Source organism: Clarias gariepinus, chromosome 12 (genome assembly GCF_024256425.1).
Source record: "Clarias gariepinus isolate MV-2021 ecotype Netherlands chromosome 12, CGAR_prim_01v2, whole genome shotgun sequence".
Taxonomy (NCBI): Eukaryota; Metazoa; Chordata; class Actinopteri; order Siluriformes; family Clariidae; genus Clarias; species Clarias gariepinus.
The window spans coordinates 9,595,413-9,609,982 of NC_071111.1; the positions used below are offsets into that span (position 1 = coordinate 9,595,413).

Here is a 14,570-nt window from a genome sequence, read left to right on the forward strand (position 1 = left end):
GAGCCCCAGATCGAGGGAGATTATCAGTGGTCTTGTATGTCTTCCATTTTCTAATAATTGCTCCCACAGTTGATTTCTTCACACTTGCCTATTGCAATTTCAGTCTTTCCAGCCTGGTGCAGGGCTACAATTTTGTTTCTGGTGTCCTTAGACAGCTCTTTGGTCTTGGCCATGGTGGAGTTTGGAGTGTGACTGTTTGAGGTTGTGGACAGGTGTCTTTTATACTGATATTGAGTCAAACAGATGCCATTAATACAGGTAACGAGTGGAGGACAGAGAAGCCTCTTTAAGAAGTTACAGGTCTGTGAGAGCCTGAAATCTGGCTTGTTTGTAGGTGACCAAATACTTATTTTACTGAGGAATTTACTAATTAATTCATTAAAAAATCCTTCAATGTGATTTTCCGGATTTTATTTTCTTATTTTTTTGTCTCTCATAGTTGAGGTATACCTGTGATGAAAGTTACAGGCCTCTCTCATCTTTTTAAAGTGGAAGAACTTGCACAATTGGTGGATGACTAAATACTTTTTTGCCCCACTGTAAATCAATAACATCTCCACAACCCATAAAATGGCAATTCTGCCTGTCCCTGTCCTGAATAACCCTTAAAATATAATAATTAAAATACTTCGTAAGTGTTGCGTTTGCACAAATGTGTGAATCTATTTAACAGCTGCTCCTTTAAACACCCCTGTCCATCAGTCATTATAGGTTAAAACCAATGAATCACATTAGTAACCTTCACTTCACACTGTTGCCTAAGAAATGTATTCAACATGTCAGAAGTTTAAAAGGAAGCTGCATCATCTGAATTCCCTGAAGATCACTCTCAAGAAAAGTGACTTTTTTTTACTTTCGTTTCAGTGTTATTGTGCTGTTGAATACTAAGGTCAATTTAAAATGACAACCCTGTGACACAGACTACAAGAATTATAGTTTAATTATTTATAATAGTTTAATTAATTATAATTGTTGGATATATTAACTATTAAATCATTATAACATCCTTAATGAGGACTTTTACAATGTTACAAGGCTGTTAGAATGAATGCTAAATGAAAAATGTTAATCATATCTTGTGATTGCTAATACTGTGCTGAAAAACACAATCCTATTACAATACTTAGTTTTTTTACTTGTTGAAAAGCAAAATAAAACTAGAAAGATATTGGAAGGAAGGAATTGTTGCCTTAGATGAAACACATTTTCAGTTAAATGCGTATTTCCTTAGAACTCCTTAGTGCTGAAAATGATTAATTAAATTGAAGATGTTTATTTTTGAGTTACTAGTCTATCAGTAAGCACATACAACTCATGTCTGACACAAAAGGAGACAATCACTGTGTAGACAATCACAGATTTCATTATCTCTTAAGTCTATTCACCATAAGTCATATTAACATGTTCAGACAGTAAAATAAAGGTAAATTATGAATAGGATTAAATTAATCTGTTGCTGTAATAAGTCAGTCTACTGTTCCTATGAAGAAAAAACACACTCATCAGGCTCTAATAATCACTGGGTAAAAAATTATACAGAGAATCCACACCTTCGTTTTTAAGCTCTGAGAAGTCAGTTAATTAAATTAACCACATTTATGTAAAAAAAAATCATAAAATTGTAATCATACTTCTTCCCATAAACTTTTTTTAATATTCCTAATTTAAATCCTTTTTTATTTTTTTTTATTTTTATTTTTAGACTTTTTAGGATTATTCTTGTTTTTACATTTTACACTGGTTTACTAAGTAGAAGTACCATCAGTCAAATTGATGGGCAGGTGTTTTTTTTTTTTGTCATCTATACCACTTAATCCTGAATACAGTGTCACGGGGGGCCTGGAGCCTATCCCAGTGCACGAGGCGGGGTACACCCTGGACAGGGTGCCAAGCCATCACAGGACACATACACACTACGAGCAATTTGAGAATGGCAATTAGCCTAATCTGCCTGTCTTTGGAATGTGGGAGGAAACCGGAGTACCCAGAGCAAACTCACCAAACACAGGGAGAACATGGGCGGGAATCGAACTCGGACCCTGGAGATGCACGGCGACAGTCCTAACCACTAAGCCAATATGCCATCCTGAACAACATATCCATAATCATATCTTAGGTTTTGCACTTTTTCCTTGATTATGTCTGCAGCCGGTTTCATTATTGGACGTAACAACATTACACCATTAACACCACCAAATATACCCCAAGAAAAGGTCTTATAGAACAAAAAGTGCTTAGGTGTTTTAATCTTATGAATGGTGGTGTTCAATTATGTACAGTGCCTTGTGTTCATATTGACCTCACTCATTTTGGACTTTTGTAGTGCTACAACACAAAACTCAAGTACGGATTATCATCATCCCACGGCAAATCATGGTGGTTGTAGTATCATGAACTGAACATTAACATCAGCCTCTTGATTAAATCTCTGACTGAAGTCCTGGCAGAGAGACTCCTCTAGGTAGAATCTTATTTATAATGCATTTAATGGTGTTCTTTAGTTTAGGATTTTTTTCTATAGCCAATTCCAACCAAATAATATTTTTCCATAACTTTGTCCTGGCCTTGTTGGTTAACGCTGTTTGTAGAACTTCAGTCTCGAACATTCCAGGGACCAGTGTATTCATATTGAGATCATGTGACTTTACTTTCATTGGTCACAGATAAGCAACATTCAGCTATTTACAGTATGTAAATAAAAAATGTAAAAAAATGTATTTGTAAATAAAATTAAAAATTATTTAGATGTATTTCTCACATTTCAATATTATTTATAATGCTTTATGTTTTGTAGATTAATAAAGTGTAATCCCAATTAGGCCAAATTATGTTCCAGTAAAAATGTAGAAACATTGAAGGGAGGTGAATTCTCATGCAATGTATTCCACTATATAAATATAAGTTCATCTGAAAAAGTGCACGGTGCTTGCACCAGGTTCAGACAGCTGTGCCAGATGAGACATCAGTGTGCTATGATGAACTCTGCCACTCGAGCACTGTCCTGATAATCATCTTCACTGCCAAGGGCCAAAGCCTCCTGCAGGTCAGCGTGCTGCTTTGAGCTCAATGTTGCGCCATCATGATGGATCCTGATCCAGGCCTGACCTGTCAGACAAGTTAACATTTGGTTAAAATTTAAGTCCTTCAGCAAATGTACACACACATACAAAATGTACCACCCACCTTTCTTTATCTGTTGCCCCAGGTCTACCAGTAGCTCTGCTCCTACACTGTGGTTGATTGGCTGGCCAGCTTTAATACGGCCTGCTCCTAACTTGTGCAACACTATGGCTATAGCCATACCATCTATCCCCAAAACTGTGCCTGAAAATCACAAAAGAACATGTTTTCCTCATAAAATAGGGACAATATTCTTTCTGAAATAACAATATCTCACATTTTTATACCGCAGTTAAATGTTTCATGTCAACCACCACCTTCTTACCTTCATCCAATGCCTCAAGCTCTGTCTGGTACTGTGCGCACTTTAGATGCGTAAAGTATTCAGCCCTTTCTGAGCAGAGGGATTGGCTTATATGTGCAGTCACACCTTGGGCCTCCAGCATGGCCTGAAACTTTTGCAAAGCCTTTCCATTCATCAGGACATCACTGATTGCTTTCTGTCCTGCCTCTAAAGTAGCTGATCGGCCGCTCATCTGCAGCAGGTAGCCACCTACACGGAATAACACATTGTAAGCGTTTCCCATTGACTTGTACAGGAGGTAGAACTACTGGGTCAAGGACATTAAGGAAAAGCCTGGCTGAAAGGGGACATGAAGCCATTCTTAGGCCGGATGGATGAACGGATGGATGGGTTTTCAGTATCACCTTGTTGTAACCTGATGACAAAACCTGTCTGCGCAGCTGTTAAAATCAGTCCTTAAATGAAATACTAGGGAAAAAATAGATGATTTTGGAGAATTGTCACACAAAAGAGTGTGATGGGTAAAAAACAAGTTTTTTCACCATCTCTAGGAAATATTGCATGTTTTTCAACATAATCTCTATCCATCATTTAGTAGTGTATGTACTGTATTATTACCAAAGGCAAAAGAAACTTTAAATGCTTCACTCAAAATACATTTAAATTGGAGCAAATTTTGCTCTCTCTGCTGCATGTCTCAGATAGCTGTAGGGTCATCAGGATTTGCAAAGCTTTTGCAAGAACTTTCATTCATTTTTTCACTGTTCCCCTGACTTCAATAATAAATGAGTTTATAGAAAAAAAATGTAAAAACCTTTGTCTTGTCATTGTCTAAAGGGAGTTGATTGCACAAAAACATATTCGATAAAAGTCAATTATCAACATCTTAACTTTCTGTAAATTGATTACTTTATCTTTATTAAATGGAAGAATTTGTGGTTGTGTAAAAGTATGTCATTGTCTTCTATTTTCTCCTCAATTTAGTCATCCGTCTATTCCTTTCCACTTGTCAGCGTGCACAATCTAACCCCTGCTTCTCTAAACCCCTGTGTACCGCATATCTGCTCTCTTACACACACATGAGCTCATAGACACATGACTCTCTAGTGCCCCTGTGATTGACAGGAGAGGGCGGGTATGGCGTCCCAGAGACCACTGCTAATTCTGCTCTCTGGGCTCCAATAGCTGTAGCTGTATGTCTCAGATAGCTGTGGTATCGTCAGGATTTGAAAAGCTTCTGCAAGAACTTTCATTCAGCTCAGTTGCCATGACTTCAATAATTAATACGTTTGTGGGGAAAAAAAAAACATTTTTAGTTCATTGTTCAGTACGGGCATTTTGGCATGATTGATGTCAGATATATACTACAGAAGCAGTAGGAAAATACTATATTGATTATGTTATTATACACTGGAGTATTCCTTAAAAGTCATCTAACTTCGAAATCTCTCTGACTTTATTTGAGAAATCTATCTTACCCAGTGACGTTACGAGGTTCTTCAGGTCATCAGGCCCACGCCCTTTGAGGCATTCCAAAGATTCATATACCTCTAAAGTATTTCCCACACACCGGCCAATAGGAGAGTCCATCCGGCTTAACACCGCCCCTGTTTTTATATCCAAACTGTTTCCCACTGTAACCTACGGATACAGAGCCAAGGTTATTGAGAGCAAAGTGTCTCACTTTCTTTGTGTTTCTCACACACATGGCTAAATCTCACCAGTGACTGGGCAAGTTCCCGAGCGCTGTTCAGGTCCTTACAGAGAGCAGCCTTACCAAACTTCACATCTAACACGAGTGCTCTTAGACCTTCAGCTGCCTTCTTTGACATTATTGAAGCTGTAACAAAAAAAAAGAACAAGAACAAATATAGACGCAACATGAAGACAAGCGAGACGCAAGCCATGGGTTGATTTTTTGGATTGAAATTCTTCAGGTGATCTCACCTGTGATAAGCGGGATACTGTCCACCGTAGCGGTGATGTCCCTGAGAGCATAGAGGACACGATCAGCAGGTACCAGAGTCTCTGTCTGACCCACAATGCAACAGCCTACATCCTGGAGTATCTGCTTCACCTGCCCACAAACACATGCTGATTCTGAACAGGTTCCAGGTACAGCACCGTACAAGGTCATTTCATATCTAGTAATGCTAAAAGATAGCCAGTGTGTGGTATTCTGATAAATGTAAATGTAAATCAACTGGAAATTCTCCATATCAAGATTGGTTTTGTAGTGTTGCTGGTTGGTTTGGTCTCATGTCCTTACAACTACCCTGCCTCCATCTCTCTTGAAGACAGAAAACTTTTCATGATCAAAAAAAAGGACTAAAGACTCTAAGTAGCGGATTTACATTTGACTGTTCCCAAGCCCTAAAGACTCCTTCCACAAAGGCCAAAAAGACAGTTTCTAATATAAAAACTTCAGCATTTAAACATGTATAAGTTTTAGATTTTCACCAAATTTAAAAACAATCCATTTTTATTACACAATAAAAGTCCTTGTGTTGGACATCATAACATATCAGAACAAGCACATTAATATAAACCTGTGAGTTTCCTTGCAGTTCACGTTATCAATATTCCCAGTAATAAACACTCTCTGACCAATCAGATTTGAGGATCTCTCAGTCCTTGTGTACCTGTTCTACTGACATCTGGACATTGAAACCTGGGATGGACTCCAGTTTGTCCAGTGTGCCTCCAGTGTGAGCCAGTCCGCGTCCGCTTATCATAGGGACCTGTGTAGATCAGAAACCGATTAGACAACAGTTCTGAATCCAAGAATAAGGAATTAATAAGAATCTAATTTAATTACCTTGCAACCACAAGCAGCCAAAGCAGGAGCCAGTGGAAGGCTGACCTTGTCCCCGACCCCTCCTGTGGAGTGTTTATCCACCACAAGCCCCCCCCATTCCTCAGGCCAGTGCAAAACTTCACCAGACATCATCATCTCCTTCGTCAGCATCATGGTTTCCTCTGGAACCATGCTCTTCTGCCATATAGCCATAAGCATTGCACCTAGAGAGTACATTAGGTTTAAAGCATAATTCATTTCAAAATTGCTCTCCAAAATGTTCTTCTATGATGTCCAAGATTGTCTTACTTTTTAACTTTTTCCCAAACCCACTTCTGATGGGATCCTTTGGTCAACGTTGGTGTATAGTAAAACTAACTATTAGTTTTAATAGATGCATAAATTTTTAAATTATTAAGCATATGAAATACATTAATTAGAAATGTATTAATACAATTGTATAAGTACAATTGTACTACACACCACAATTCCTCTGCATTTCTTGGTTTTGCCTCAGAAACAGCATTTTTAATGTCAGCCCACAAGTTTTCTATTGGATTAAGGTCTGGGGATTGGGCTGGCCACTCCATAACATTAAACTTGTTGGTTTAGAACCAAGATGCTGCTTGCTTACTGGTGTGTTTGGGGTCGTTGTCTTGTTGAAACACCCATTTCAAGGGCATTTCCTCTTCTGCAGAAGGCAACATGACCTCTTTAAGTGTTCTGATGTACTCAAATAGATCCATGATCCCTGAAATGTAATTAATAGGCCCAACACCATAGTACCACAGCCTTTTCTGCATTTATTCTTAGATAAGGGAAACTTGTTTAACACCTGTTTTTACAGAATATTTTACCTCTCTAATTGAACTCCACACTGCTAATATTTTGAACACGCCCCTTTTCAATTAATGATTCAATTAAACAGAATCAGCTGCATCCAATCATGACTGTTGAGTCTGTTGGTTTTCTACTACTCCACTACACCTACAGGTAAAATATTTACCAAGAAGAAATATAATTTCTCCCAAAAACTATTCGTGATCTGGTTACTAATGTTGAGCACAACTGTATTTTAAATTCTTTAGCTAGAGACAGCTCATTAAACCAGAGACGAGCTACAGGGCTAGAGACCGATGCATCGTGCCCATTCAGTTTGGGGGTGCATGTGCCCTGTCACATTTTTCAGTTTCGCAGTATGTGATTTGATTAGTCTTCCTGATACAATTCTGAAGTCCAAGGTGCTTTTCTGTATGTATAAGTATTCCCATTTAAAGTGAAAATGGTGCATGCAGGTACCATGCTTTTTTAGTGTATTTGGTTCATTAAAACTGGAGAGTGCTGTGTAGTATCGGATGAAAGAGTACACCGCTCAGCAGCGGTAGGAACCAAGCAGAGATATCGAGATGATACACAACTACAGTCATGTTAACCGCAGTGTGAGGTATAAAGAACTGATCTCAGCTCATGACATGATATCAGTATGACTACAATAATAAGCATGTAAATTACTAATAGCTTCAGAATTTCCATTTGTAAACTGTCATCATTGATTATCAGTGATTAATCCATAAGTGATTTGCAAAAGTGGTAACATTTGCTTGTTGTCCTTAAAGTTATTAAGTTACTTCATTTACCAAATGAAATGAACAGTTCAGCACTAAAATATATTCTTTAACAGGTAGAATTAGAGGTAGCTCAGTGGATAAGGCATTGGACTATGGTCAGGAAGGTCTCAAGTTCAAACCCCACCACCACCCAGTTGCACCTCAATGAGCAATGCCCTTAATCCTCAACTGCTCGAATATAAAATGAGATAAAATATGTAAGTTGCTCTGAGTAATGGTGTCTGCTGAAATGTAAATTAAATAGTTTAAATAAAAATGTCAAATAAAAATGTCACCATGTCAAACAGGTCAAATTATTGGGCTGGATCAACAAATAAAACTACTAAGGAGATTTGAAATGACTTGAACTGAATTAAAAAGCGATCAACACATTATCAAGACCTGCAAGGTTCGTGCCGAAGAAATCATAAATTGAGATCACTTAAATACTCTGTGAAGTTGCTTGGTAAAAATAAATAAATCAACATTAAAAACCACTGTGTGGACTAAAGCTCTGTGTCTCCATAAGAAAACCACTTGTTAGTGAGAATTATCAGAAAAAAGGCTTGAATTTTCTAGGTGGCATAAAAATTGGACTTTGGAGCAATGAAAAAGATCATGTGGTCTGATGAGTAATGGGTGCGTCAGGGTAAGAAGGGAAGAGTGTGAAGTGTCACATCCATCATGTACATAGTAGTGTTCACTGTACAAGCCTCTGGAGGCAGCGTTGTAATCTGGGGTTCTAGTCTCAGCAACGTTATGTGACAATAAAATAAAGTCAGCTGATGACCTGAATGTACTGAATGACATCAGGTTCTTCCCTGATGACACAGGCAGAAGCAAATCTTAGTGTGTGTGACTTTTTGGCCAGGCAGTGTAGTGTATGTACGTATGTTCTCTTCCCTGCACTGATAATATGGCTTACATATTTAAAGAATAGTGTGTGATGAAAACAGATAAGTGTTCGAAGAAATATGAAACAAATTAATCCCATGTCACACTGTCTTATGAGGTTGTGTCTGTATAGAGTCTCACCTATTTGACTCTCCTGAATGGTGTGTGATTTGACTCCCTCTATAAAGGCGTGGATCTCCTCTGCGCTCAGCTGACCACCGTCCCGTTTCCACCTGATCATCTCCGGGAAACTGATGACGTCCGTTGCGTGTGACATCCTTGCACTCAAGTGCTTGTGCTTCTGTCGGCTGTGTGTGTCAGAAAGCAGGAAACAGTAAACATAAATTCTGCTTTAGCTGCACCAAGTTTAGGACTTTTTTTTTTTTTATTAACACTGACTCTGTTTAAACTTAGTGATGTTTGAATTTACACTTGTTTAGATTATTAGATCCCTTCAAGAATTAATTATATGGAGGAAAGACTGAATATCTAATATCAGTTAATGATTTCGGCACAATATTTACAATTTTTCTGTGTAGCAAATAATCATGTACTTTGAATCACAAAAATCAATCTGATGTAAGTCATCAAAAAGCTAATCTCCCTCACACAGTTAAATACATTAGGCAATTCTCTAAAACATGTTCAAAAATATTTTCATGAATTTCATCAAACTACTAAGAAAATATTCCTAAAAAAGCCTACCTGTCACAGTTAGACAGATATGCACGCTGTACAGAAACTCCCAAGTTCAGAAGTGTGTATAGCACTTACAGCCTCTAATCCAATCGCCTGGCACCCTCAGGTCCACCTGCCAGTCACACATTAACTATGACGGCCACCGCTTCTGTTCTGCTGCTTTTAACTGTATTACGCAAATCCATATGATTACAGCAATACTCTTTCTTGAGAAAACGTGATTACTCTATAGCCTATTGCATTCCTTTTTGCTGAATGAGCAAATGTGTAGAGTGTTTGAGTAAGAGAAACTGAGGCTTATTGTGACAGAATTGGGATTTAGATGAGTGTACACTTGGTGTAAGAACTGAATTTGGATTGGAATGGAGAACAATTTTGTGTGTGTGCGCGTGTCTGTGTGAGAGAGAAGGAGAGAGAGACACTTTATTAATCTTTATGAAATCTGAAGAAAACTGCAGTTGTTGGATTGTGGAAGAGACTATACAGTACGTACAGGGTGTAACACTTTAAAGCCAATTATGAATTATGTTTTGTAATGAATATAGAGATTCATGCATTTATTTATATCTCTAACTAAATGTGTTTATTTGTATATAGCACATTTGACCATTTCGTAAATTTACTTTACAAACTCTAGACGGATGCCTGATGACCAAACCGAAAGCAATGTAAAAAAAAAAGTGGAGATTACAGGGGCATTGGTGGCTCAGTGGTAGGTTTCTCGCCTGCCATGCACAATGCCCAAACCCCAGCTACTGGATGCAGTGCCGGTACCAAGCCCAGATAAAGCAGAAGGACTGCATCAGGAAGGGCATCCAGCGTAAAACCTGTACCAAGTTGTGTGTCCTCGACGTGAGTTGAAAGACTAACAACAACAACAACAACAATGTTCCAATTACATGTAACAACATTGCACAACACTAGCTAGCTAGGCCTGGTCGATACCAGCAGCACAGCACAACAATGCAATACCGCCACCTACTGGATATGACTGTCATTGAGTGTCAATCGCTCAGCTCGGGAGATCAACCATCTGTGTTATGTATGCCTTTACACTTCCTGGAGATGAAAATTTTAACTAATTCCATAATTAATTTAAATTTTATTTGAGGTATTCAACTTTATACACTGTTATGTTAACAGAACGATATTGCTCCAGTGTGGCAACAAAACAATGAAAGAACGCTTACTGTCAGTAATTAACAATAAAGTTAAATCTTGTCCCAAGCCACGGGGGCAAATTACTGATTTTAAGTCAGACTAAAGCTTACAAGAAGCAAATAACCTACTGATTTTTAATACGGTGTGTTTCTCTTTAGAAGTTTGCCCAACACAGAAAGCTTAAAAAAAATTATAAACAACTGCTGGTCATGTAAAAGTAGGTTAAAAGGAGGATTTAATCTGTTTACACCTATGCTCCTCTTTGCACAAGCACTATAACTTTTTTTCAGCTGCTCCTTGTCAAGAGGTCTCCACAACACTCCATCTGATCACTGAACATGGCACAGCTTTTATATCAGATGCTTTTCTCAATGCAACCCTGCCCTTTTATCTGGACACAGACCAGCAATGCATGCTACGACTAGGTAGTATGTACTGTAGTGTGAAACAACCCACCAACGACAGGACTCGAACCTGGATTCTCAGATCAACAACCTAGAGCCTTAGTCGCCTGAGCCACCACTCCCTCCACAAACCATGTCACGGTGCAGTAAAAATATTATTTGCAGTTAAAATTTTATTTGTCACTTACCCAACCATACATGGTATGATATGCAGTGAATTGCTGATACGACGATTCGTGGCCTAAAATATAAAGATTTTACTCACTCACCTACTATACTGTACCACTTTATCCTGTATTCAGGGTCAAAGGGACCTTGAGCCTATCCCAGGAGGCTTAGGACATGAGGCAGGGTGCCAATCCATCGCAGGGCACACGCACATACATACACACACTACAGGCAATTTGGGAAAACCAATTAGCCTATTCTGCATATTTTTGGACTGTGGGAGGAAACCAGAGTACCCTGAGAAAACCCATCAAGCACAGGGAGAACACACAAATGGGAATCAAGCCTGGCCAGGAATCGAACCCAAACCCTGAAGGTGCAAGACAACAGTGCTAACCACTACACAACCGTTCCGCCTAAAGATTTTACTACAACAGGAAAAATTGCACTAAGAAAAATTTAAAAAATGTACTAGCTAAATGTACACATCTATAGTTACAATTACAGTTAAGTTGTATTAAAATAGAAATATATAAAACGTATAAGTACGTTACACAGGTTGTATGTGCAATATGCAATAAAAATAATGTGCCCTAATAATTACTCCACTACACTCAAGACATACAAGTGAGATCTTATTTAATTGAATTAAAACCTTTATTTATCCCTTGGGGCAATATAAGGCACTCAGAATTTTTTTTTTTTTCAGGGATCAGAGCAAATACAAAACACAACTGTTGGAATGATGATTACCTTCAGTCCAGAACAAACTGTCAGGTTCTCAACATAAACATTTGACTGTAACTTTGCCCACTTTGGCATTTTGACCATGTCTTAGCACTTACATTGTTTTAGTAAATTTCCTTTTTTTTTAAGGCGTCTAATAACCAATGGCAACAGTGGACGCTGGTTGATGACGTATTAGCTGGCGGTAGAAGCGTTGTTTATACGTTTAAGCGCGACCGCGGTAAAGTCCGTATGATGTTAGACGTTCGTTTGATATTCATCTTTTGCCGCCTCTCTACACGCAACAGGAACGTTTGGAACGAATATTAAGTCTTGTGATATGTTCACCTATTTGCCTTGTATGTCTTTCAAGTAGGAACTTTCACATTTCGATATGTTTGAAGTCGATATAAACAAAATTATGTATTCAGGGAGGCGCATAACCCCGTTAACGGCGGAGCTGCGCTGTGTGCGGTTTAGGGACCGTGTGAAAATTACATGCACTCTGTGAAAACGTAGAAAACTGAAAGTACAGTTAGTCATTATGGGGAAATTGGCAGATGCCACTTACTCAGATGTGCTGCAGCTGAAGTGTATGGATAATCAAAATTTTTTTTTTACAATGATCTATTAAAGTGATTAAATGTGATATGCCTCTCCCTAACCCAGCTGCATGTCACAAGAGCTTTTTCCCCAGTTAAATCCCGCTATTTACAGTTATATTCATTTATTGTCATTTTAATCAATTATTGAGACAATATTAATTAAAAAAACAAATCCATTTCACTTTCTCCCATAATTCCTCTTGTGATATGCATCACTCTATCCTAGCTGCATGTCACAAGAGGAATTCTGGGAAATAGACAAACAGATTTGCTGTTTAATTGATTATTGGGTCAATAATCGATTAAAATGACAATAAATTAATACAACTGTACGTATGGGGGTTTAACTAAGGAAAAAGCTCTTGTGACATGCAGCTGGGATAGAGTTATGCATATCACAAGAGGAATTATGAGACAGGATTATTTATGGAGACAGAGAGAATATAGAGAACACATTAGCATTGTCCGGGTAGACAGAAATGCTCCAAAAGGGACCCTACAAGCGGTTTGTCTGTATATACATCTGGACACAGGCTTTAGGAAGTGTTATGGTAAGGTGATGTAAGGAATTAGGAAGAAAAAAGAGGTGGTTGTTTTATGTGTGTGGAGATGTGTGAATGTTCACATCATCAAAAAATTTTACAGGTTTGTCGTGTTAAAGAATTTGCCAGAAAAAAAACATTGCATATTACAAATTTTTAAATGTACTTGGTAATATTCTCATACTGGCACGATTGTCCACTCATGAATGTTGCACCTTTACAATAATATTGGTCTGTGTCAGCCAGCTGAGAGACAATCTATCTGTAAAAATTAAGGGATTATTGGCTGATTTTAATTAGCAGCCGATCAAAATATTTTTACATTTATATATTTTTGCATTTAAGTTGGTAAAATGTTGCAGTTTCTTTATAATCTTACAGGTGGTGCACTCAAAACTATTCACACACTGGCAGGAATCACAGCATCATGTGTGAAAGGGGTAAAATTATTTGCTAAGTTTGAGTATAAGTTAGGTATCGTGTTAATATTATTTCAGATGGTCCTTGGTGATTCTCATCCCTTATATTTTGCTGCTTTCTCTATCTAACTCACTATTTGGCTTCCACCCTGCTGACTAGAGGACATCCCCAAAGTGGCGTCCAGTACATTTATTAAACAACAGGGATGGTAATCACCAGGGGCTTGTCAAGTCAAGTTTGCCTGGGGCTTGACTGAGTAGGTTAAGGAGGTTATATCTAGCTGTATAATAAATAAGCACAGTAGTGGCCAAATGTATTACAGTTTAAAAATAACGACAATTATACAAATAATTTCTTATTTTATACAATGAAATTGCTATACAACAATCAATATTAAGTATAAAGTGCGTAATTCTTCAAAACCTGATGAACTCGTCTGGGCATAGAATCAGTTCCGTAGTTTTAGCCTTTTAGTGCAGAGGGACATCCACTTCAGAAAGTAAAAGTCCTGCCACATACTTATTTCATTTATTATCTAAACCATTAGATATTAATGAGCTTGTCACTGAAATAGGCTCAAACTAATTTGTTGTCTTAATTTTCTTCTGGTCAGAGAGAGAGTAAGAGATCTTTGCTTATACCAGGATGGCACAGTTAACTCACTGCATAACAAGCATGAATAACCTTTCAATCTGTTCTTTTTCTTTTTTCTGACCCAACACTATGCTTTCTTTTTATCTTTCTTTTTACTTTCTTATTTATGTTCCTAAATCTACTGTTACTGCAGTTTTTTCCATTACTGCTTAAACTGACATCCTTTGCCAATACTGTTTCTTATTCTGGTCATGCCAGTGCAGCCTATTTTAACTGAAGTGGACTGAGGGAGAGAAAAAACCCTAACTTGACTAGCCAGTCACTTTACCTTGATTTTTCTTTTTGAAATAGCCCAAAAGAATAGATCGGTTTTTATACCTGGAGCTTTTCTTGACGTCTGGGTAAGTCTGTCTTCCAGCTTTGTGTCCGGTGCTGTTTGTCTGTCCTTCTCCCCCCCCTCCTTCAGGAGCTGAGTACAATTTTAGTTCCACTCTGTAACTCTCAGTCTGCCTAATGCTTATCTTTTAAA

The 14,570-nt window shown here is 38.0% G+C and overlaps 1 protein-coding gene across 3 annotated transcripts; it reads right to left on the bottom strand.

Moving 5' to 3' along the window:
• Positions 1-643: 643 nt before the first annotated feature.
• Positions 644-14,570, bottom strand: tymp (thymidine phosphorylase). 3 transcript variants are annotated; one of them, XM_053508858.1, is made up of 10 exons: positions 9,497-9,708; positions 8,864-9,030; positions 6,243-6,445; positions 6,067-6,165; positions 5,372-5,501; positions 5,146-5,264; positions 4,903-5,065; positions 3,446-3,673; positions 3,184-3,324; positions 644-3,105 (listed from the first exon to the last, which is right to left on the bottom strand). In XM_053508858.1, exons 2-10 carry the CDS (start codon positions 8,997-8,999, stop codon positions 2,963-2,965), a joined length of 1,362 nt encoding a protein of 453 aa, XP_053364833.1. In that variant the 5' UTR covers positions 9,000-9,030; positions 9,497-9,708; the 3' UTR covers positions 644-2,962. The 3 variants fall into 3 exon arrangements, with proteins under 3 accessions (XP_053364833.1, XP_053364832.1, XP_053364831.1); XM_053508857.1 differs by lacking the exon at positions 9,497-9,708 and adding an exon at positions 14,420-14,570 and having other exon boundaries at positions 646-3,105; XM_053508856.1 differs by having other exon boundaries at positions 646-3,105; positions 9,428-9,706.